At 41.2% G+C, this 25,762-nt stretch overlaps 1 protein-coding gene across 1 annotated transcript; it reads right to left on the bottom strand.

Moving 5' to 3' along the window:
- Positions 1 to 2,689: 2,689 nt before the first annotated feature.
- Positions 2,690 to 25,141, bottom strand: LOC113094871 (butyrophilin-like protein 2). Its single transcript, XM_026260497.1, has 4 exons — positions 25,064 to 25,141; positions 10,139 to 10,483; positions 4,717 to 5,061; positions 2,690 to 2,829 (listed from the first exon to the last, which is right to left on the bottom strand). Exons 1-4 carry the CDS (start codon positions 25,113 to 25,115, stop codon positions 2,690 to 2,692), a joined length of 882 nt encoding a protein of 293 aa, XP_026116282.1. The 5' UTR covers positions 25,116 to 25,141.
- Positions 25,142 to 25,762: the final 621 nt, after the last annotated feature.

Raw genomic sequence — 25,762 nt, 5'->3', positions numbered from 1 at the left:
TCTCACTCACAGTCACACACCATATTTCACACACATTTGCAATTAAAATCGTGATCTCAATATGAAATGTAACCGTATGTTTGCTTTTTTTGTTTTGAAGTTCTGAGCTGGATTACTGTGTTTCCATACTAGTTAAAATGTTAAAATCTTCTTTCTTCTCATACTTTGTGTTCTTCAAGGATGTTGTCCCACCCTTTCTTTGAGATTCTTCTCTCTTTCTCTAGTATCAACACAGACTGTTATCCATTATCCAATTTGTCTACAGTTTTAAAGATATGTAGTCTACAGCTGGGGATTGATTAAAGAACTAGATTGTTGTATTCCCTATTATAATTTATTGTTATGCGTTTGCACTTTTTCTATCTGGACACGGAGCATAATAAACTTGCAACTTGTTCATTATCATTACCTGTGAAACTGTTGATTTCTACATGGCAGTTCAATTAATATTGTCTTTTTAGACCATTGGTATTGATTGGTTTGAGTTATAAGCAAGGGACATGGGTGGCCTAAAATGCACCAGAATGCAGGTAATCACAACTATGAAATAAACATTTTTATGGGGGAGGAGCCCCCAGACCCCCCGCTCAAACAGCCCCACCTAAAATATTTTTCACCAGCCGCCACTGTATATATATATATATAATTTCAAATTAAATTAATGCACTTAGCAGACGCTTTTATCCAAAGTGATTTACAATGCATTCAGGCTTATAATTTTTACCTAACATGTGTTCCCTGGGAATCTAACCCACAACCTTTTGCGTTGCTAACACAATGCTCCTCACACACACACTCACACACACAAACCCAATTCCAAAAACGTTGGGACACAGTAGAAATTGTGAGTAGGGGAATGAAATAATTTACAAATCAAATTAACTTATATTTTATTCACAATAGAATATAGAGAACATCAAATGTTGAAAGTGAGACATTTTTAAATGTCATGCCAAATATTGGCTCATTTTGGATTTCATGAGAGCTACACATTCCAAAAAATTTGGGACAGGTAGCAATAAGAGGCTGGAAAAGTTAAATGTACATATAACGAACAGCTAGGGGAACAATTAGCAACTTATTAGGTCAATTGGCAACATGATTGGGCATAAAAGAGCCTCTCAGAGTGACAGTGTCTCTCAGAAGTCAAGATGTGCAGAGGATCACCAGTACCCCCAATGCTGCAGCGAACATTAATGGAGCAATATCAGAAAGGAGTTTCTCAGAGAAAAATTGCAAGTTTTAAGTTATCATCATCTACAGTGCATAATATCATCCAAAGATTCAGAGAATCTGGAACAATCTCTGTGTGTAAGGGTAAAGGCCGGAAAACCACACTGGATACCTGTGATCTTCAGCTCTTAGACGCTCTGCATCACTTACAGGAATGATACTGTAATGGAAATCACAACATGGTCTCAGGAATACTTCCAGAAAACATTGTCGTGAACACAATCCACCGTGCCATTCGCTGTTGCCGGCTAAAAAACTCTATAGGTCAAAAAAGAAGCCATACCTAAACATGATCCAGAAGCTCAGGCATTTTCTCTGGGCCAAGGCTCATTTAAAATGCACTGAGGCAAAGTGGAAAACTGTTCTGTGGTCAGACGAATCAAAATTTGAAGTTCTTTTTGGAAAACTGGGACGCTATGTCATCCGGACTAAAGAGGACAAGGACAACCCAAGTTGTTATCAGTGCTCAGTTCAGAAGCCTGCATCTCTGATGGTATGGGGTTGCATGAGTGTGTGTGGCATGGGCAGCTTACACATCTGGAAAGATGAGCTCCATCAATGCTGAAAGGTATATCCAAGTTCTAGAACAACATATGCTCCCATCCAGACGTCGTCTCTTTCAGGGAAGACCTTGCATTTTCCAACATGACAATGTCAGACCACATACTGCATCAATTACAACATCATACCTGTGTAGAAGAAGGATCCAGGTACTGAAATGACCAGCCTGCAGTCCAGATCTTTCACCCATAGAAAACATTTGATGCATCATAAAGAGGAAGATGCGACAAAGAAGACCTAAGACAGTTGAGCAACTAGAAGCCTGTATTAGACAAGAATGGGACAACAGTCCTATTCCTAAACTTGAGCAACTTGTCTCCTCAGTCCCCAGACGTTTGCAGACTGTTATAAAAAGAAGAGGGGATGCCACACAGTGGTAAACATGGCCTTGTCCCAACTTTTTTGGAATGTGTAGCTCTCATGAAATCCAAAATGAGCCAATATTTGGCATAACATTTCAAAATGTCTCACTATCAAAATGTATTTTGTTATCTATATTCTGTTGTGAATAAAATATAAATTTATGAGGTTTGTAAAATATTCCATTCATTTTTACTCACAATTTGTACAGTGTCCCAACTTTTTTTGGGTTGGTGTGTATATACTATGTCTTATCTCATATTGGTGTTATATTTGTCAAATATATTCAAATGACTTAACACAAAAAAATAAACTCATCAAATATTGCACTAACAAACTTCTGACTTCTGGACTTTTTCCTATACTCTAAATGTAGGAAAATCAACAGCAGCCATTTGATTTACCAGCCTTACATAAATGATCATTACTGCCATGATGGTTATATTTATTATTGTGGTTGCGTGTTCAGGATGTGTGTGCACTTGGATGGGTTAAATGTATAAAACAAATTCCAAGTATGGGTCGCCACACTGTATCACAACAAATCAGAATATTTTCCTGTTGTATTGGTACCTTTAGTATTAAATCTGCAGTAGATCAGGCAGAAGAGCAGAAGTGCAGATCCAGACGCAGAGATACAGAGAATCAGCATCATTACGTGTAAAGCAGAGAAACCTGAAAAACACAGACAGACAGTTTTATTATTGTGAGAACATTTGTCTCTAAAATATAATGAAGTAGGCTAAGAATACACACACTTACTTAGCTGAAAGGTGATATTCCATAGCTTTCTATTGTTTTATTTCTAATTATAATGTGTCTGATCTGAAGCAAGCAGAATGCTAGCGCTAATGTTTCAATGTAACCGATGAAAATATAGCTATGTCATTTTTACCCTTAAAGTCAAATATTTACCTTTTTTTTGTGGAATGTATGCATTTTTTAATTAAAGCCCTTAGCGAAACTGTTTTCTTAATCCCGATGGATTTCTGACCATTATCGGCTGATCCCGTGAGTTGTGTGTCCGGTCCCGCCTGCTCCCGCAAACATTCTAATATTGCATATCATTTTCGTGCACTAGGTAGCCGTGATTTCGCTATCACATGCGTGCTCTGTGTAAAGGAAGATCAGATATTTGTCAACGAGCTCAGGATCTGATGAGCAGAAAATCCTCCAGCATGATCTTGTCAGCTCGTGAATGAATGTACGATTGTCAAGTTCGTTTTTTTTTTTTTTTTTTTTTTTAACGGGAATTGCTTTTAAACTGCTTTCATGGATTGATTTCCCCCTGTGGGTAAAAGGTTTGAAATTTTGCATATAAATAGGAAACACAATTTCACACGGGAATTTTGCTCCATATCTTGAATTTTAGAGATATTCTCTAGGCTCCATCACAAAGTAATTTGTTGCCCTGCCTCATATTAGTCATCAATCGACTGTATGAAATGTTCTACATAGGTGGGTACGGGCAAGTAGTTCAAATGCGGTAATAATTTTAACGTGTTATTTTTCTCCATAATTTATTAACCTAATTAACGCGTTAAATTACCAGTCCTAGTTTTTACTGTTTTTGATTTATTTATATTTATCGACAAAGCAATGACAAGGAAACAAGTGTGATGTCAATTTAGCACATTATTACACTGAACAAAATTATAAACACAATACTTTTGTTATTGCCCCCATTTTTTTAATGAGCTGAACTCAAAGATGTAAGACTTTTTCTATGTACATGAAAGGCATATTTCTCTCAAATATTGTTCAGAAATCTGTCTAAATCTGTGTTAGTGAGCACTTCTCCTTATCCAAGATAATCATCCACCTCACAGGTGTGGCATATCAAGATGCTGATAAGACAGCATGATTATTGCACAGATGTGCCTTAGGCTGGCCACAATAAATGGCCACTCTAAAAATGTAATTTCTTTTAGAATTAATTTCTCACTCAGACATAAACACAAATAAAACTGAATGTAACTACAGCAGTTTTAGTGCATTTTGGTTGTGAAATTACTGAAAAGACCTGAAAAGAATCGCTGAGTATCCCATGATAAAGCAAATCATAAACTCATTTAAAATAATTTTTAAAGTGTTTATAACAAAAACCTAACTATATAAATATGAAAACAATATATTGAATGTTTTAATGATATTTGACGAGCCATAACTGTCCTTTTTATAATTTCCTGCAAGTATTATGTAAAAATAGATGAAATTAGGGATTAGAGTGTGCTTTGGGTGATTCAAACTACAGCTGATATGTGTCTATTGAGACTCTGATGAAGATCACTGTCCTAAACTGTGTGTGCTGCTATTAGCATGTGTTCTGCTGCTGGTGACATCATCTGATCTGAGGAACTGTCACCCTATGGTTAATTAGTTGCATTTGCATATTTAATGCTGTTTATTTATTGTACATTAGAACATTTGCACTTTTACTCCTTGCTATAAATCAAAATCAATTTTCTATAAACATTTGTGGTTTTAATAAACTTTATATACAATTAAACATCCATGAATGACTAAATTACACTTATGTATTAGTTTTTTTTTATGACTCACCCAGTCTCTCCAGTACTACAGTTGCGTTGGCTGATAAATCTCCAGCAAACACCTGACACATGTAAACTCCTTTATCGTCAGTTCTGACACTCTTTAGTCTGAGAGAGAAGTTTCCTTTGTGGATTTCAGCAGGGAAGAGCTCAACTCTGTCTCTGTATCGCTCATTTGGTGAATGTCCCTCATTGTCTTGGTAGAGTAGAACCTGAATATTTTCATCTGTTTTCATCCATGTAACCTCTTCAAAGTCTCCAGGTGGGATGTGAGAGTCTACAGAGCAGTTGAGAGTGACGTCTTCACCCACAGACGCAGATATGGAGCGACTCGATCCTGATACTCTCAAACGCTCTGAAAGAAAGTTAAATCACACTATAAAATATAAAGCAATTAACAATTAATCAGTAATTAGTTTCTGTAAAATCATAGTGCAAATTAAAGAGGAACTGATGTTGCCAATACTGTGGGCAGCAAATCCTTTTCCAATTTAGTGCCTAAACTCTGGAATAACCAACATGACATTGTTTGGGAGGCAGACACACTCTTGTGGCCCTATTTTAACGATCTAAACGCACAGTTTAAAGTGCACGGCGCAGGTGCCCTCAGGCAGTGTCCAAATCTGCGTTTGCTATTGGGTTGTCCCTATTATTTTAATAAGTAATGGGCGTAACGTTCAATAAACCAACCAGAGTGTCATCTCCCATTCCCTTTAAGAGCGAGATGCGCTCGCGCCATGGCGGATCGCTATTTACATGGCGGAATTTGTTAGTGGAAAAAGTGAATGCTTCACAAGCGAAGAAAATGATCTGCTTGTGCGTGAAGTTAAAGCGCGCGAGCAGATCATCTACAGGACAAGCCGGAATCCACCAAAGCTTCCCGAGGTGAAGAAGGCGTGGGATGAATGTCTTTCATCATTACTAGTAGTAATAAGCTGAATTGCAAATAGGTAGCCTAATTCTAATAGGGCTACACGCAATGACTATCCATCATTACATTTTGATATTTATGTAGCCTACACAATAATATTATTTTACACAGTAATCCTTTTAAATTTTAATATTTGGCATGTTTGTGCGATGCGCATCCCTGTGTGTAAAAAGCAAAGTCTACGCACACTGTGGACCTGCCCACAGGCACATTTTCTACCAACAAGCTCTTTAAATAACAAAAAAAAAATGTTGCGCCATTGACTTTAGACTTTAGACCAGGTTTGAGTTGGTATATGGCGCAGTCTATTTTCAGCTCCTTAAAATAGCAATGTGCCTAAACACTGTCATGGTTGGTAAACTGTGATCTCTGGGTTTTGCACTTTGTGGGTGAAGTCTGTGTTACGCATCAGCACTGATTAGTTTGTGAGCGTCTCCGTTAATTGTCATCAGCAACAGCTGTCACTCATTACTCATCCCTATATAATGGCTTGTCTAGCGTCTTGTGTCCGTGTGAGCGTTGTTTCCTGTTTGTAACCCGTGCCTTGCTTTCTTGTGTCTTTCTGCGTTGGATGTCTGTGTCTTCTCCGGAACCACATCCACTCTACGCAACCACCATCAAGCAACACCACTTACCTTCGGCTCGCTTCCCCGCAGTTCCTGTGTCACCCTCTCCTGCTACCTACTCACCTCCACCTTCCGGATTCATCATTCCTCACCACCATCTTGGACTGTGCATTTCTCTCAGCGTTATATGTGTCTCAGTTTTGTATTGTCTCATTATTCTCATTAAATATCATTAACCTCACACTTTCTTCCTGCCCCTCCTTCACCCAGTCGTTACAAACACATCTCATCATCAATGAATGCTGGTGTACAGATGTAACTGTGTTAAAGAAGACGTGCTGCTCAAATCTCGAAACACTCTTCATAACTGCAAGCCGTTTTATTCGCCGAGGGAGTTTCATTCGTTCATTCTGGTCAGTGTTTACATCCCTCCGCAAGCGCATGTGAGCTCAGCTTTAGAGAAACTCGCTGATCAGATCACAGAGACAGAACAACAACACCCGGACTCTGTTTTAATCATTCTCGGGGACTTTAATAAAGCCAATCTGTCCCGTGAACTGCCAAAATACAGACAGCATGTTACTTGTCCCACAAGAGACAGTAATATATTGGATCACTGTTACACCACAATAAAGGATGCATTTCACTCTGTTCCACGAGCAGCTTTGGGACGTTCTGATCACCTTCTGGTTCATCTTATACCATCCTACAGGCAGAAACTAAAATCAGCTAAACCTGTATCAAAGACTGTAAAAAGATGGACTAATGAAGCAGAGCAGGATTTACAATCTTGTTTTGACCTCACTGATTGGAGTGTTTTTGAAGCTGCTGCCACCGATCTGGATGAACTCACAGAGACCGTAACCTCATATATCAGTTTCTGTGAGGATATGTGTATTCCTACAAAGACTCAACTAATTTACAATAACGACAAACCGTGGTTCACTGCAAACAGCAGTGGTAAACCTCCAGACAGGAGGTAAAAGAGCTGGCTGTCTGGTGCAGTCTTAACAACCTGGAGCTTAACACGCTCAAAACAGTGGAGATGATCGTGGACTTCAGGAGAAACCCCCCTGCACTCCCCCCACTCACCATCATGAACAGCACTGTGACTGCAGTGGAGTCATTCAGGTTCCTGGGAACCACCATCTCTCAGGACCTGAAGTGGGACATTCACATTAACTCCATTGTGAAAAAGGCCCAGCAAAGGTTGTACTTCCTTCGCCAGCTGAGGAAGTTTAACCTGCCACAGGAGCTGCTGAAACAGTTCTACTCCACCATCATCGAATCCATCCTCTGCACTTCAGTAACTGTCTGGTTCAGCTCAGCTTCTAAATCTGACCTCAGAAGACTACAGAGGGTAGTCCGGACTGCTGAGCGAATCATCGGTACAACCCTCCCTTCGATTCAAGAACTGTACTTATCCAGAGTGAGAAAAAGGGCTGTCAAAATCACTCTGGACCCCTCACATCCAGCACACTCCCTCTCTGAACTGTGTCCATCTGGTCGATGCTACAGAGCACTGAGCACTAGAACGACCAGACACAGGACCAGTTTCTTCCCTCAGGCAATCCATCTTATGAACAGCTTATAATAATGGCGAACACACTACACTTTATATTTATATACACACACACTTTATTTATCTAACACACATACTTAGTATACACTTAAATTTTGCACACAATATATATGTACATACATAACTTCATTTTGTAATATACCTGCCTACAATTGTCATTTGTATATTGTCATTCACTATCTACTTATTTGTATTTTTTATTCTTTTATTATGTGTTTTATGTTCTGTCGCTGTCATTCTTTTGTACTGCGGAGCTTCTGTCACGAAAACAAATTCCTCGTATGTGTAAACATACCTGGCAATAAAGCTCATTCTGATTCTGATTCTGATTCTGAAAACTCAGACAGCTCCGTCAGGCCAAAGAAGATGCTTACGTGAAGGGGGACAATGTCTTGTATAAACAGGCTAAATACACATTGGAAAAGGAGATCAAAGTGGCAAAGAGGAATTATTCTGAAAAAATAAGGACTCAGTTCACTTCCAACGACTCCGCATCAGTGTGGAAAAGTCTAAAGAACATCACCAATTACAAGACACCACCCCCCAGCACTGTGGAGAATCAACGACTGGCAGACGATCTTGAAAGAACACCCATCACCTGCCCTGAACGCCTCCCCACACAACCATTCACACCCTTCACAACTCCTGCAACCAGCCCTGAATGCCTCTCCAAACAACCGTTAACACCATTAACAGCTCCTGCAACCCATCCTGAACACCTCTCCAATCAAGCACTCTCACCATTCTCACCTCCTGCATCCCCCCTCTCCCCCACACCTGCAATTCAGATCAGCGAGGATGCGGTGCGCCAGGTCTTCCGGAAGCAGAAAAGGAAAAAAGCACCAGGCCCAGATTGTGTTACACCAGCCTGTCTGAAATCCTGTGCTGACCAGCTGGCCCCCATCTTCACACAGATCTTCAACAGATCGCTGGAGCTGTGCGAAGTCCCTTCATGCCTCAAACGTTCCACCATCATCCCCATCCCTAAGAAACCCAAAATTACAGGACTAAATGACTACAGGCCTGTGGCTCTAACGTCTGTAGTCATGAAGTCATTTGAAAAACTGGTGCTGGCCCACCTGAAGGACATCACTGGGCCCTTGCTGGATCCTCTTCAGTTTGCCTACAGAGCAAACAGGTCTGTGGACGATGCAGTAAACATTGGACTGCATTATGTTCTGCAACACCTAGACAGACCAGGGACTTATGTGAGGATCCTGTTTGTGGACTTCAGCTCGGCCTTCAACACGATCATCCCAAACCTCCTCCTGCCCAAACTAAATCAGCTCTCTGTGCCCACCTCCGTCTGTCAGTGGATCAACAGCTTCCTGTCACGAAAACAAATTCCTCGTATGTGTGAACATACCTGGCAATAAAGCTCATTCTGATTCTGATTCTTTTTTAGACCAGCATGCCCATGGGCACACAAATCAGCACAAATGCAATTGCTAATTAAATGATGTGGCGCTGGATGGTAAAATGCGAATGATGCTGACCTGAAACTAGCAAACACACTTGCGCTGCGCCTTGTGTCGTATTGCGCCGGGTGTATTATAGGGCCCTTGCAGTTTAAATCTAGATTAAAGACCCATCTCTTTAACCTGGCTTACACATAACATACTAATATGCTTTTAATATCCAAATCCGTTAAAGGATTTTAGGCTGCATTAATTAGGTAAACCGGAACCGGAAACACTTCACATAACACCGTACCTGCTACATCATTAGAAGAATGGCATCTACGCTAATATTTGTCTGTTTCTCTCTTATTCCGAGGTCACCGTGGCCACCAGATCCAGTCTTTTTACAGATCAGAAGGTCACTGCAGTCACCCGGATCCAGTACGTATCCAGACCAGATGGTGGATCAGCACCTAGAAAGGACCTCTACTGCCCTGAAAGACAGTGGAGACCAGGAAAACTAGAGCCCAGATACAGATCCCCTGTAAAGACCTTGTCTCAGAGGAGCACCAGGACAAGACCACAGGAAACAGATGATTCTTCTGCACAATCTGACTTTGCTGCAGCCTGGAATTGAACTACTGGTTTCGTCTGGTCAGAGGAGAACTGGCCCCCCAACTGAGCCTGGTTTCTCCCAAGGTTTCTTTCTCCATTCTGTCACCGATGGAGTTTCGGTTCCTTGCCACTGTCACTTCTGGCTTGCTTAGTTGGGGTCACTTCATCTACAGCTGTCATTGACTTGATTGCGAATGATTGCAACAATTGAGTGTTTACTATTTTCATTTTGCATTATTGATACACTATTTTCTATTTAATACTGTAAAATAGCTTTGACACAATATGTATTGATAAAAACACCATATAAATAAAGGTGACTTGACTTGACTACTCACCAACATCTTTTATTTGAACCACAGTCTCACCAGACTCTTGCTGAATGTAAACTTTACATTTATACTGTCCCTCATCTTCAGCTCTCAGATCATCCAGCCGGAGGGAGAAGTTTCCATGTTGAATCTGATCAGTGAAGAAATGAGCTCTATCCTGATAATCCTGCTGCTGGGATTCTGTTTGACTCTCACCTTCCTGATACAGATGAACTAATGTCTCAGATTCTGTTCTTCTCCATTCCACCTCCAGACCCTCCACTGATAAACGTTCATCAACAGAACAGGGCAAAACCACGGAGGATCCCAGAGGAGCAACCAGAGGACCAGAGGGACCAAGTACAGTCAACCCTGAAAACAATGTTTTCCACAAAGGGAAAGAGAAAAGTGAAATACAGCTGGATTTGTAGTGAAAACCCATAATGACATTATTAGCTGTCATAATTTGCATCTTTATTTTATATCATGTAGCCTGTTAGAAAATTATGTACTTTAGTTTGAGAGCAAACACTGAGGTCCACTAACTTAAAAATTTCTAGACTCACCACTAATTTGTGTGTGTGTGTGTGTGTGTGTGTGTGTGTGTGTGTGTGTGTGTGTGTGTGTGTGTGTGTGTGTGTGAGAGAGAGAGAGAGCGCGAGAGCGAGAGAGAGAGAGAGAGAGCTTGGCCCTGCTGGAACAGTACTGTGAGGAGTGGGCACTGACGCTCAAACTGGAATCAAATTATATCACGCAATCATTAAACCAATTCTACTGAATGGGAGTGAAGTTTGGGGACCAGTAATACAGTTCAAAAACTGGGATAAAAGTTTAATAGAAAGAACACAATTGGAATTTGCCAAAAGTATAAACAGAAGCACTTCTAATATCGCCTGCAGGGCTGAGCTGGGCTTATACCCCTTACACATAGAAATGCAAAAAAAGATGTTCAGTTTTATCATCACCTGACTCAATCTAACACTCAATCTGTTCAATATAAAGCCCTCCTCGCCACAGTGTCTCATCCTCTAAACACACCCGTGCTTCAACTGATGAAGGAAACCCAAACTGAGTCTGACTCCAATCACAACCCCAACATTCAGAAACTAATTGACAAAAATCTGAATATAATTATGATGAAAAATTAAAAAATGAATTTGAGCTCCAAACCAAACTCCAGTGTTATTCGGCCCTAAACAGAACCACAAAATTGGCAAATTACTTATCACTCAAGCAATTAAAAGAAAGACAAATCCTTTCCAAATATCGACTCAGTGATCATGATTTGGAAATAGAGATTGGTAGACATAAAAGATCCTGGCTCCCGAGAGAAGAGAGACAGTGCAAACACTGTGAGCTGAATCAAACAGAGGATGAGAAACACTTCCTTCTTGACTGTCCCAAATACAGCACTACAAGAGAAACATTCTTCCCACAGTTTGAAGCTTTGAATCGTTTATTCTTGTCTCTAAATGACTCTGAGAAACTACACTTTATACTTGGAGAATGAGATGAATGTCAAACTAGCTGATAAATATTTATATACCATATGAAATCGATAATTAATTTGCTATATTTGACATCCTTCATTTTATATAATTGTAATTATTATACTGTTGTCATTTTTATTTCATTGTAATTATTCATTTATTTTCTCTTATTTATTGCTCTTTTTTTGTCTCCTTTTTTACTTTGATGGTGTAATCATATTCTGTATTGTACACATCTAAAATGCTTTGACAATACTGTAACACAAAAGTCATGCCAACAAAGCAACTTGAACTTGATCTTGAGCGAGACAGAGAGAGAGTAAATGTTCTTTTGGTTCACACTGCATGATTTTAGCCTTAATTTTCTGTCACCAACAGTTTTAAATTGTCAAATGAAATCATTTGAAAAATACTGAAATCGGAGGATACCCACCAAAGTGTTTTTCCTGAATGTGACGAGTGTGCAGGCACTTTTTTTTTGGTGCCGAGAGTTTAACATTCAATTCTGAGTAAAACGCTGCGCTCCTCACTGCAGCTTTCTAGTCAGCCAACCAATCAGAGGGGAGGAGGGGCGGGACTAATACTGACCAACCATAACTAGGGTTGCAAAAAAGTGAACATTTCCAGTAAATTTCTGAAATATTCCTGAAATTTTTGAAACAGGATTTTTTTGGAATATTCTAGGGATTTTTGGAAAGATTCTGGAAATTTACCGGAATTTTTCCAGACCCCTTTGCAACCCTAATCATAACACCCTTCTTGTAGTACAACTAAACAACAGAGTACAAGTTATTACTGCTTGTCTCTGTGTATTCACATCTTCACCAAATGTAATTGCCTGACTACCATTATACTGTTATAAAAAGTATTGCTTGGAGAAACATTTAATTCACATTCGGAAGGTAATGAGAGCAGATACAGGGCAAGAGAAAGTTCACTGGGAGGAGTCACAGACTTACAGCCAATGAACGTTCAGAGGGAGGAGTCATAATAGACCTATAGCTAATGAGAGAGCAGATACAGGGCAAGAGAAAGTTCACTGGGAGGAGTCACAGACCTACAGCCAATGAACTATCAGAGGGAGGAGTCATAATAGACCTACAGCTAATGAGAGCAGATACAGGGCAAGAGAAAGTTCACTGGGAGGAGTCACAGACTTACAGCCAGTGAACGTTCAGGGGGAGGAGTCATAATAGTCCTACAGCTAATGAGAGAGCAGCTACAGGGCAAGAGAAAGTTCACTGGGAGGAGTCACAGACCTACAGCCAATGAACTATCAGAGGGAGGAGTCATAATAGACCTACAGCTAATGAGAGCAGATACAGAGCAAGAGAAAGTTCACTGGGAGGAGTCACAGACCTACAGCCAATGAACGTTCAGAGGGAGGAGTCATAATAGACCTACAGCTAGTGAGAGAACAGATACAGTGCAAGGGAAAGTCTGCACCCACATTTTATTTAGTTGTCCGGTTATCAAAATGTGTGTGGCAAAGCTGTGTGACGTACTGGACAGTTTAGAGCAAATGCATTTACACTATAGTTCTTATTAACAGAGTTAACAGAGGGTTAGGTGTTGATGATGTATTGAAAATATTTTCAGTAAATAATATTTTTTTTTAATTTTATTATCACATTGATTTGTGTTTAGCTTTTGTTGGGCTCTTGACCTTTGACTTTTAAAAAGTTAGTTTTTCTCTGGCTGCAGCAAATTACTCTGTATTATTTGGGGAAGTCGTGGCCTAATGGTTAGAGCGTCGGACTCCAATCGAAGGGTTGTGAGTTCGAGTCTCGGGCCGGACGGAATTGTGGGTAGGGGTAGTGAACAGAACAACAACACCCGGACTCTGTTTTAATCATTCTGGGGGATTTTAATAAAGCCAATCTCTCCCGTGAACTGCCAAAATACAGACAGCCTGTTACATGTCCCACCAGAGACAGTAATATATTGGATCACTGCTACACCACAATAAAGGATGCATATCACTCTGTTCCACGAGCAGCTTTGGGAAATTCTGAACACTGTCTGGTTCATCTTATACCATCCTACAAACAGAAACTTAAATCTGCTAAACCTGTAGTAAGGACTGTGAAGAGATGGACCAGTGGAACGGAGCAGGATTTACAATCTTGTTTTGACCTCACTGATTGGAGTGTTTTTGAAGCTGCTACCACGGATCTGGACGAACTCAGAGAGACCGTAACATCATATATCAGTTTCTGTGAGGATATATGCATTCCTACCAGGACTTATTTAACATTCAACAACGATAAGCCATGGTTTACAGTAAAACTCAGACATCTTCGTCAGGCCAAAGAGGATGCCTACAGAAATGGGGACAGGGTCTTGTACAATCAGGCCAGGAACACACTGAACAAAGAGATCAGAGCGGCTAAAAAGACCTACGCTAAAAAGTTGGAAGACCAGTTTTCTTCCAACGACTCAACTTCAGTTTGGAGAGGACTGAGGGCCATCACAAACTACAAGACACCATCCCCTTGCACTGAGGCTAGTCAACGGCTTGCTAACGACCTGAATGAGTTTTATTGCAGATTTGAAACCCCCAACACCCATTCTGACCATCTCCCTGCACAACCATTAACACCTCCTGCAATCCCCCGTTCCACACCTACTGCTCTTCAAATCTGTGAAGATGATGTGCGCCAGGTCTTCAAGAAGAACAAAAGAAGAAAAGCACCAGGCCCAGATGGCGTTACACCAGCCTGTCTGAAAATCTGTGCTGACCAGCTGGCCCCCATCTTTTCACAGATCTTCAACAGATCCCTGGAGTTGTGTGAAGTACCTTCCTGCTTCAAACGCTCCACCATCATCCCCATCCCAAAGAAACCCAAGATAACAGGACTTAACGACTACAGGCCTGTGGCTCTAACATCTGTCGTCATGAAGTCATTTGAAAAACTGGTTCTGGGTTATCTGAAGGACATCACTGGACCCTTACTGGACCCCCTGCAGTTTGCTTACCGAGCAAACAGGTCCGTGGATGATGCTATCAACATAGGATTGCACTTCATTCTGCAACATCTGGACAAAACAGGGACTTAAGTGAGGATCCTGTTTGTTGACTTTAGTTCGGCTTTCAACACCATCATCCCAACAACCCTCCAGACCAAACTGACCCAGCTCTCTGTTCCTAGCTCTATCTGTCGGTGGATCACCAGCTTTCTGACAGATAGGCAACAGTTAGTGAGACTGGGGAAATTCACATCAAACAGCTGCTCCACCAACACTGGCGCCCCTCAGGGATGTGTTCTCTCCCCTCTGCTGTCCTCCCTTTACACCAACGACTGCACCTCTAAAGACCCCTCTGTCAAGCTCCTGAAGTTTGCAGATGACACTACAGTCATCGGCCTCATCCAGGACGGTGATGAGTCTGCTTACAGACAAGAGGTTGAGCAGCTGGCTGTCTGGTGCAGTCTTAACAACCTGGAGCTGAACACGCTCAAAACAGTGGAGATGATCGTGGACTTCAGGAGAAACCCCCCTGCACTTTCCCCACTCACCATCATGAACAGCCCTGTGACTGCAGTGGAGTCATTCAGATTCCTGGGAGCCACCATCTCTCAGGACCTGAAGTGGGACATTCACATTGACTCCATTGTAAAAAAGGCCCAACAAAGGTTGTATTTCCTTCGCCAGCTGAGGAAGTTTAACTTGCCACAGGAGCTGCTGAAACAGTTCTACTCAGCCGTCATTGAGTCTGTACTTTGTACTTCTATAACTGTCTGGTTTGGCTCAGCAACAAAATCGGACATCAGAAGACTACAGAGAACTGTTCGGACTGCTGAAAGGACTATTGGTGCTCCCCTGCCCACCGTTCAAGAACTGTATACATCCAGAGTGAGGAAAAGGGCTCATAAAATCACTCTGGATCCCTCACATCCAAGTCACCTCATTTTTGAACTTTTGCCATCTGGCCGGCGTCTCAGAGCCGCAAATACCAGAACAGCAAGGCACAAAAACAGTTTCTTCCCCCAGGCAATCTACCTCATGAACAGTTAAATGTTCCCCACTTATACTTATACAAACAAAAGTGCAACATCCTTATATTTATTTGTTACCCCTCCATCCTAGTACATCCCTGCATCTTTTTCAATCCTATCCCATTATCATTTATAGCACAATTGTTTATACACTTATTTATTTGGCTACTTTTTTTTTTTTTGTCTGTGTGTTGGTGTCTCTGTGTACTGGAAGCTTATGTCACTAAAACAAATTCCTTGTATGCGCAAACATACTTGGCAATAAAGCTCTTTCTGATTCTGATTCTGATTCTGAACAGCTCTCTCTCCACCTTCAATACCACGACTTAGGTGCCCTTGAACAAGGCATCGAACCCCCAACTGCTCCCCGGGCGCCGCAGCATAAATGGCTGCCCACTGCTCCGGGTGTGTGTTCACAGTGTGTGTGTGTGTGTGTGTGTGTGTTCACTGCTCTGTGTGTGTGCATTTCGGATGGGTTAAATGCAGAGCACAAATTCTGAGTATGGGTCACCATACTTGGCTGAATGTCACTTTCACTTAATGTGACACTCTTGTTATAGCAAGTAATTCCAGGAGAAATTATGATCAGGTGTTGATGGTTATACAGTACAGACCAAATGTTTGGAAACATTAGTATTTTTAATGTTTTTGAAAGAAGTTTCTTCTGCTCATCAAGCCTGAATTTATTTGATCAAAAATTCAGAAAAAAAGGTTATATTGTGATATATTATTACAATTTAAAATAATTGTTTTTAAATGTATTATACTTTAAATTATCATTTATTTCTGTGATGCAAAGCTGAAATTTTAGGATCATTATCACATGATCCTTTAGAAATCATTCTAATATGATGATTCATTATCAAAGTTGGAAACAGTTCTCCTGCTTATTTTTTTTTTTTTCAGAACATGTGATACTTTTTTAGGATACTTTGATGAATAAAAAGTAAAAAAAAAGAAGCTATGTTTTTCAAATATAAATATTTTGTAATAACAATATACACTACTGGTCAGTAATTTGGGGTGATTAATTTTTTTTTAAAATCAGTACTTATATTATAAAAAGTAAAGAAAATATATTATAAAAAATATTTTTTTTTTGAATAAATGCAGTTCTTTTTAACCTTTTATAGATCAAATATATTAGACAGCAGAACTGTTTCCAACACTCATAATAAATCAGAATATAAAAATGATTTTTAAATGATCATGTGATAGACTGGATGTTACATGTGACTGTTACAAACATGCCAGGTTCCACCTCCACACAATCACGGCTCACACCCTCACCTGAATTCGAAACCATCACCATCTGATCCTCATCACCTGCCATCCACCACAGCCCTACATAAACCACACACACGCACCCAGTCATTGTCCGGTCACGTTCGCGACAAGATCATTTATCTGCGCTAACTATAAGGACTAACTCCTCTTTACCTTCTCTCCAAGGATATTCCTCGAAGTCTACTCCTCCTTCATCTTCTCTCTAAGGATTGTTCCCGAAGACTCCTCCAAGCCCTCACGGTGTGTGTGAGTTCACCTCCATCCCGGCACGAATCCCAATCCCTCATCCACTCCTCACTACCTGCTCCTCTGCTTGTGTCTTTAAATAAACATCTTACTCATCTGTTACTCCTCTGTCTCCGAGTGATCCGTAACAGATGACCAGACCAGCACCGAAAGACACAAGCATGAGCCTCACGGACCCCTTCCAGGAACTGGTTGATGCACTCCGCCGAACACTCATGTCCGCACTCGCATCACCACCACCAGCGAGCACTTGCGCAAACCCCTTCATCCCTCCTTCACCTGCCGTGCACGCCAGTCCCATGGCCCGGTCAGCGCCCTACTCTGGTTCAGCGGAGGAATGCAGCGGTTTTCTTCTTGAGTGTTCACTGGTCCTGGAGATGCAACCGCTCTCATACCCCACGGACCGATCTAAGGTAGAGTTTATCATTTCACAGTTACAAGGCAAGGCATTGCAGTTGGCAGACTCTCTTTGGACCCAGAATAACCCTGTAACCCAGTCATATTCTAGCTTCATCGAACACTTCCGGGAAGTTTTCGGCAAACCGACCTGGGACTCATCGATCGGTGAGAGACTCTATTACTTAAAACAAGGAACTATGTCTGTCAATGATTATGCCTTGCAGTTCAGAACTCTGGGGGCCTCCAGTGGGTGGAACAAACAGGCCCTGCTCACTACCTATCGTCAAGGACTGGATCCCAGAGTGCGGTTGCATCTCGCTGCATACGAGGATACCATCGGCCTTGAGCGATTCATCCACCTGTTCATCCGCTTCGCCACTCGTATGCAATCGTGCTTAGAAGAGCACCAGGGCCAGGCGCATTCCTCCACACCGCTCTGCTGACCAGAGAAGGTCAGCTCCCCAGAACCAGCCAACGAGCCCATGCTCGTGGACTCCTACTGCCTCACTACGGCGGAGCGTCAAAGACGGCTGGCCCAGAATCTCTGTCTGTTCTGTGAAGCTTCGGGGCATACCATAGCTGGGTGCCCCGTTCGTCCTCCTCGTCCCATGGTGAGTGCCATCCTTCCATCACGATATCAGATGAAACCACTCACCACTGTTGTGACACTTACTGCGGCTGATGTCTCTCTTCCAGTTTCCTCCCTCCTCGATTCTGGGTCAGCCAGCAAACTTCATCTCCGGTGCCCTCTGCCGTCAGCTCAAGCTCCCAAACCTGGCCGCTTACCAAATCCACACAATCACCGGCAGGCCGCTAAGTAAGAAATATGTATGCCACTGCGTGGGCCCTATCTCTCTTCAAACTGGACTCCTTCACCACGAGGATATCCGTCTGTTGTTTTTGGAGCTGACGTCATCCTAGGGCGCCCATGGTTGGAGCAGCACAACCCTGTCATCTCCTGGAGGACCGGAGAAATCCTGAAGTGGGGCGAAGCTTGCTTTCAATCATGTATCTCCAGCTGTCCTGTTCCAGTTGAATGTCCCCCTGAGCCACTACCAGTCTACTCCACATCCATTGAAAGCGGAGGATTACATCAAGGAGGCGCTGGCTCAAGGATACATCCGCCCATCTACCTTCCCTGCTGCTTCCAGCTTCTTCTTCGTTGCCAAGAAGGATGGAGGGTTAAGGCCATGTACTGATTACAGAGCCCTCAGCAAGATAACTCAGAAATTCTGTTATCCTCTTCCCCTTGTCCCAGCGGCCCTGGAACATCTCCGTGGTGCCACTGTGTTTACCAAATTGGACCTCCGCAGCGCTTATAACCTCATTCGGATACGTGAGGGGGACGAGTGGAAGACCGCCTTCATCACCCCTACGGGCCACTACGAAATATTGTGTGATGCCGTATGGACTTGTAAACGCCCCCCTCCGTATTCCAGGACTTCATCCATGAGGTGCTCCGGGAGTTCCTCCATCAGTTCGTCCTAGTCTACATCGATGACATCTTGATTTACTCCCGGAGCCAAGCAGAACATCAACGCCACGTTGCGGCGGTCCTGCAACGCCTGAGGGACTACCAACTCTACCTAAAAGCAGAGAAGTGTACATTCCATCAACCCCCTCAGTGCAGTTCCTTGGATCTACCATCGACCGCAGTGGCATGGACAGGGGAAGGTAAGCGCCATCAGGGACTGGCCCATTCCTAGCACCATAAAGGAACTGCAGTGATTCCTTGGCTTCGCCAACTTCTATAGACGAATCATTAAGAACTTTAGTACTATCACCAGTCCTCTTACCAACCTCCTTCGCCAGAAGCCCAAGTCCCTGTCATGGACTCCTGCCACCACCAAAGCCTTCCAAACTTTGAAGCAGGCCTTCACGACCGCCCCACTCCTCATGCATCCAGATCCAGAATTACCATTCGTCGTGGAAGTGGACGCCTCTACCACCGGAGTGGGAGCGATCTTATCCCAGCAGCAGGGGACACCCAGCCGCCTCCATCCATGCGCCTTCTCCTCCCGGAAACTCAACCCTGGCGGAGGTCAATTATGACACTGGCAATAGGGAGCTACTTGCCATCAAGCTCGCCCTGGAGGAGTGGAGACATTGGCTGGAGGGAGCCAAACACCCTTTTCAAGTACTCACAGACCACAAGAACCTGGAATACCTCAGAGCATCCAAGAGACTCAATCCAAGACAAGCCCGCTGGGCGCTATTCTTCACCCGCTTCCAGTTTACCATCACCTACCGCCCTGGGGCTAAGAATATAAAGGCCGATGCTCTGTCCAGATGTTATGCACCCGAAGAAAAGTCGGAGAACCCCGAACCCATCCTTCCGGACAAGGTCATAGTCGCCCCTATCTCCTGGTCTGCAGAAACTCTCCCTCCAGCCGAAACCCGCAACAACACTCCGCCGGGTTGCCCACCAGGTCTCCGATATATCCCTAGGACAGAGCGCATTCCTCTCATCCACTCCACCCATACATCACCTGGCACTGGTCACCCGGGTGTCAATGGAACCCTCTCGTTGCTACGGGAACGCTTCTGGTGGCCCAACATGGCCTCGGATGTCAGAAGGTACGTGAGTGGATGTACCAGCTGCGCCATGTCTAAGAGTCCTCGCCATCTACCATCTGGCAAACTTCATCCTCTGCCCGTTCCCAACCGCCCGTGGTCACACCTGGGGTGGATTTCATCATGGACCTTCCGCCCTCTGACAACTATACCTGTATTCTGATAATTGTGGATAGATTTTCTAAAGCTTGTCGTCTTCTTCCTCTGAAGGGTCCCCCACTGCCATGGAAATGGCAGAACTGATGTTTAACCATGTCTTCAGGTACTTCGGCATTCCAGAGGACATACTGACAGATCGGGGCCCCCAGTTCATCTCCCGGGTATGGAGAGCGTTTCACTCCCTCCTAGGTGTGGCCATCAGCCTGTCCTCCGGCTTCCACCCGCAGTGCAACGGGCAGAGGAAAGAAAAGTCCAGGAGATCGGACGCTTCCTCCATACCTTCTGTCATGGCCACCAGAACTCCTGGAACCAATTCCTGGGGTGGGCCGAGTACGCACAGAACTCCCTCCGTCAACCCACCACCGGCCTCACACCCTTCTAGTGTGTACTCGGCTACCAACCATCTCTATTCCCCTGGTCTGGAGAGCCCTCTGATGTTCCCGCGGTCGACTATTGGTTCCAGGAGAGCGAGAGGGTCTGGGACGCGGACCATCACCAACTGCAACGGACGCTCCGCAGATGCAGGACGACGGCCGACCTTCGCCGTTCCGAGGTGACACTGAAAGCTGGAGTAATGATGCTGAAAATTCAGCTTTGCATCACAGGAATAAATTATTTTTTTAAGTATATTCAAAAAGAAAACTATTATTTTAAGTTGTCATAATATTTCACAATATTACAGTTTTTTTCTGTATTTTTGATCAAATAAATGCAGGCTTCATGAGCAGAAGAAACTTCTTTCAAAAACATTAAAAATGCTAATGTTTCCAAACTTTCGGTCTGTACTGTATATTGACTGGTCTTATTCAGAGTCTAAAGCTGAATAATTGTCAAATATTATTAAATAAATATCTATGAATATTTGTCTTCTTCTACTCTTAGATTTCATTATTTTAATTATTGAAACACCATAAAACCAAAACAAACTCACAGTGGGGATGACATCAGTAACCCATCCAAGATCCAAAGATACTTTCAGCTTTATTATGTTTAATAATAATATCGCCATTTTTACAGTGAGAGAAGGGAATTGTTCTTATAGTATTAGCACTAAAAGGTACACAGATATTGTCTGTGTTGGATTTGAGTTTAATCTTTAAGCCAATAGTATTAAAGTTTACGGCCAATCTTTAAGTGGAACAGGCAGCTTTCGTGACATTGTAAAGAATTTCCAGTCCATTACCTGCAGAGACACACTTGACCCAGAGCTGAAGTTTAGACGTGCGGACAGACAGAGGAGATATATAGGAAAAACACAGATGATTATCTATCATATATCATACAAATATCAATGCATATAATTTATAATCATAACAATTATTCTGTTTGTGGCTAAGGTATGAGCCCTTTATTGGAGAGCTGACACTGGTCTTGATTACACTACTCTCATCTTTTATCTCAAACATGTTTAATTCACTATTATAACTGTGTGGATTATTTATATTTATACGCACAAGATTCACAATATGTGCATGTGCACATTAATTTGTTCTTAACCTCCCCAGCAGAGGGGTTTAAATCAAATGTACAAATCCCTGTGAGTATTTGTCAAATTCAGTTCTGTTTGTTGCTTTTGCACTTCACATGCAAACAGTGTTTATGAATCATTGACAGAAATTCTTTCACTTTCATTGAAACGCTTTGTCAAATCAGGTAACCAGGAAATATGACCTGATTAAAATATCAAATTATGACTGACACGCCTCAACATGAGCTGACATGAATGTTACCAAACCAAAGTTAATCTAATCTTAACATCTTCAGTTCTGCTCTCTCTGGATCTTCAGCTTCAAGAGGTGCATCATGGGAAGCATTTAAACACTCCAGCTCATCCACAGACATATTCATAAGGAGCAAAGGAGAAATACATATTTGTGCCTTTTCATTTTCAAATTAATTGTTTGCCCTTTGTTCACCAGCATTAGATTAAAGAGAACAAATAAAGTACAAACCCATAAGATAATATTAGAATGATGACCATAAATATAAACATAAGCAGGTCCATGTTCAGTTATGATAAATTATCATCGCCTCTTTGGTTCGTTCAAGCCAAGTCAAGTCTGCTTTATTGTCAATTCTTCCACATGTACAGTGCATACACACAGAGAATTGAAATTGTGTTACTCTCAGACCCCTGGTGCATACAGATAACACTAACAGTAGAACATTAAACACCAGGGCCGTGCAGAGACCTTTGGAGGGGCAGGTGCTCAAAGTATAAAAGGGGCACATGGAACAAGGCTTTAAATGGCACTGTTCAAAATATCAATACAGCAATATATTGTGAAGCATTCCTTGCGGATTCACGTATCGATATGGATGATTATGTACTGATACAGCAGCAAATGCTTTGATGCAAAGAAACAATAGAGAAGACAATTTTAAGTTTAAAATAATAATAGCTCTGGGATTAAAAAACTGAAATGTCTTAAATTGTCCCAACCAGATGGCTGTTTCTTCTCTGTTTCAGCATTAATCTATTATTTTAACCATCACTACTACTCTTGCACCTAATCAATAAGTCCACCTTAAATATTGATACAAAACATAAAAAAACTGATCCACTGTAATATAGTGATTAATATTATTATTACTGTTGTAGTTGTTATTGTCTAAAATTGAACACCTTTGCAATGTAAACAAATGACAGGCTACATTTGTTATTCATCTCCTTCACACTGTACTTTGATGTCAGGTATATTATGCATTTTTTATTGACACTCATATTTTTACATTTATTTCCAGAGAGATATTATTGAGTTTACAGGCTAAAGTGGTCTTGCTGTTGAAAGCACTGTTGCTATTGTAGAAAAAATATATATTTGCGTCACATTTAAAATATAATTATATAATTAATTCCTGAATTGTTTTTATTTTTATAATGATAATTCAGAGAATGAGAAAAACTGAATAAACCTAACCAGTGTTGTGATAATTATTTTTAAGGCACTCAACGTGTTAAAAAATAAATAAGTACTGTAATATAATAAAAGTTTAGTCAAATAACATAAAAAAGACCAGACCCTTCGATGCCTGTGAAACTTTTCTCCCTCAAACAGCTAACGTTAGTGTTACTTTTACACAACAGGCTACACACAACAACATATCTGCATGTTCTCACATCACATCGTTCTCTGCTGCGGTGTTGAAAATATCTTTGAGAAATTAAAAATGCGCGTGCGGCCTGAGGAATTTTCCCGGTCAGGTGAAAGGTCATCATATTGGTCATTTTATTTACGACTAAATTATTATTAATAAATTGTAATAATATAATGATTGGGCGTTGACAAAAGGGTATGTTATTACAAAAAAAATCGAGGAAATTTTGCTTTGACAAAAGGGCACTTTTGGGGCAAAGGAGCAGGTGCTCAAGTGAACCGCGGTTCTTTCGGACAATTCAATCAAATAAACCAGTTGAAAAAAAAACGGTTCACCGGTTCTTTTGCGCTCGATGTAATGTCATTAGCGATGACTGCCCTTAATTCAAGCCTTCAGTTTACCCGCGCTTATAACATAAGCACAGAATCAGTTCAGAATCAATCACCAAAAGAATCAGTTCGGTTCAGACGAGCTGTGAGTCAGTCTGCTTCACACTGAATCACACATGCGCAGTATCATCAGCTCAATGAGTGCTTCAGAACTCCTGACCTGATATTTAGATATACTATTCTTCAATAAATATATTTGTTTGACAGGGAAGCTGTGCGCAAACAGGAATATACATTATTTTTTCAAAAAAAAAAAAAAAAAAAAAGAAGCACCCCAGAAAAAAGGGCACTTTCTCTCCAGGAATAAAAAGGGCAGGTGCTCAAGCCCCCTTTGATGTCTATGTGTGCACGTACCTGTTAAACACCGATAATAAAATATACAGTACAAATATACAAATAGGTCATGTAAAAAAGAAAGATAAGTAAAACAGCACATGACACATGGCAGATAGAGTGCAAACCAGTGAAGTAAACTGTTCAGATATAATGATTGTAGTGAAAAAGTGCTTAAAAGTCAAACTGTCAAATTAAAATCAAACTGAAGTTTTACAAGAGATCATTCTGGTGCATCTGGATTTGTTGAACCCTGTTTTACTTTACAGTGAAACAGCAAACAATCCAGACAAACTGGTTCTGATTAAGTTGGAAAACAAATCACTTTATAAAAATAAAAAGCATCTCTAAAGGTAGTGCTGGGTAAATGAACTAGAACGAAAACACACTCAGGCTTCACCTTCAGTTAAAATCATGTTCACTTAAATACATTTTGTAAATATATGGAAGACTACACAGTGTAAAAAAAAACGGAAATCACCTAAATCTGCCTTATGATTAGAAACACATATCTATTAAATGAGAAGAATAAATCTGAATAAAAGCTGTAGGTACAAATCTCATAATCATCATCTCAAGTAATTCAGCCTAAAAACTGCTGAAAGCTCAAGACATCAAGCAAAATCATGCTGAACATAACAAGTAAAGCAGGAGAGATTCATCAGAAGGTGCTCCTAAATCTCCTATCTAAAACACATCATTGATTTTACACACTACTGAAGGAGGAGACACGATGATGTTCTTCACTATTAGGTACAAATAATTAGATTTTGATTAAATATTCTGTAAAGTAATCCATATGTAGGCACAAACTAGCGTTTAAGAAGAAGCCTCCAAAGAAAAGGATTTTTAAGATCATGAGAGAAATGAATTCATTCAAATGTTGCCAACACTTGAACTGATACTGTAAGTTTGCAGACAACACATAATAAACGATTTGTCTTGCCTTCAGAATAAAGATAAAAACAATGTACATACCGTCAGATATAACTGGAATTACAGTCAGAAACATGAACAAAAGCAGCTCCATGTTCAGCTTGAGACGATCATCTCACTGGATCTTAAAAGTGCAAGTGATCTGCTGCAATGAAGACAGTATGTTTAAACCTGTACTGCTTTCTTCCTTGTGACTGACAAAGAAGTATGAAACTGCAGCTCATCCAGATAAACTGGTTCTGATTAAATGGAAAAACATCATGAAGAATGAAAAAATAAAAAGAAGAAAAGCATCTGTAAAGGGAGTATAATCTGAAGCATGTACATATTTTAGAAGATCAATAAACGATCAGAAATTAAAATACCTTTATAAAAAATAAATGTGTTATAATGAAATAATGAAATAATTTTCCCGCTGATTGATGCTTACCTTGAAAGGTGCTGCATCTAAATTTCATATTTATTTATTTTAACTCTATATGACTGAATCCAGATCTGAATAAACAGAAGCTGGAGAACACCACTGAGCAGTTTCTACATGAGGATCAAGATCTTCAAACCCTAGCTCTAATGTGTGGAATCAGAAGTGTCCATTACAGCATCTGAAGAACTGAGGAGGAAAAACAATCAGTCTATTCTGAGAATAACGAAGAAACAAAACCAGACATGTATGAGCAAAACCACTGAGAGTTGTCACACATGCTGTTATGATAATGGTATCTTTGAGTAAGGTGTATGTGT

This window comes from Carassius auratus, unplaced genomic scaffold (assembly GCF_003368295.1).
Source record: "Carassius auratus strain Wakin unplaced genomic scaffold, ASM336829v1 scaf_tig00215459, whole genome shotgun sequence".
Taxonomy (NCBI): Eukaryota; Metazoa; Chordata; class Actinopteri; order Cypriniformes; family Cyprinidae; genus Carassius; species Carassius auratus.
Note: the sequence above shows the minus strand (reverse complement) of the source record. Positions and strands in the feature narration are given on the sequence as shown.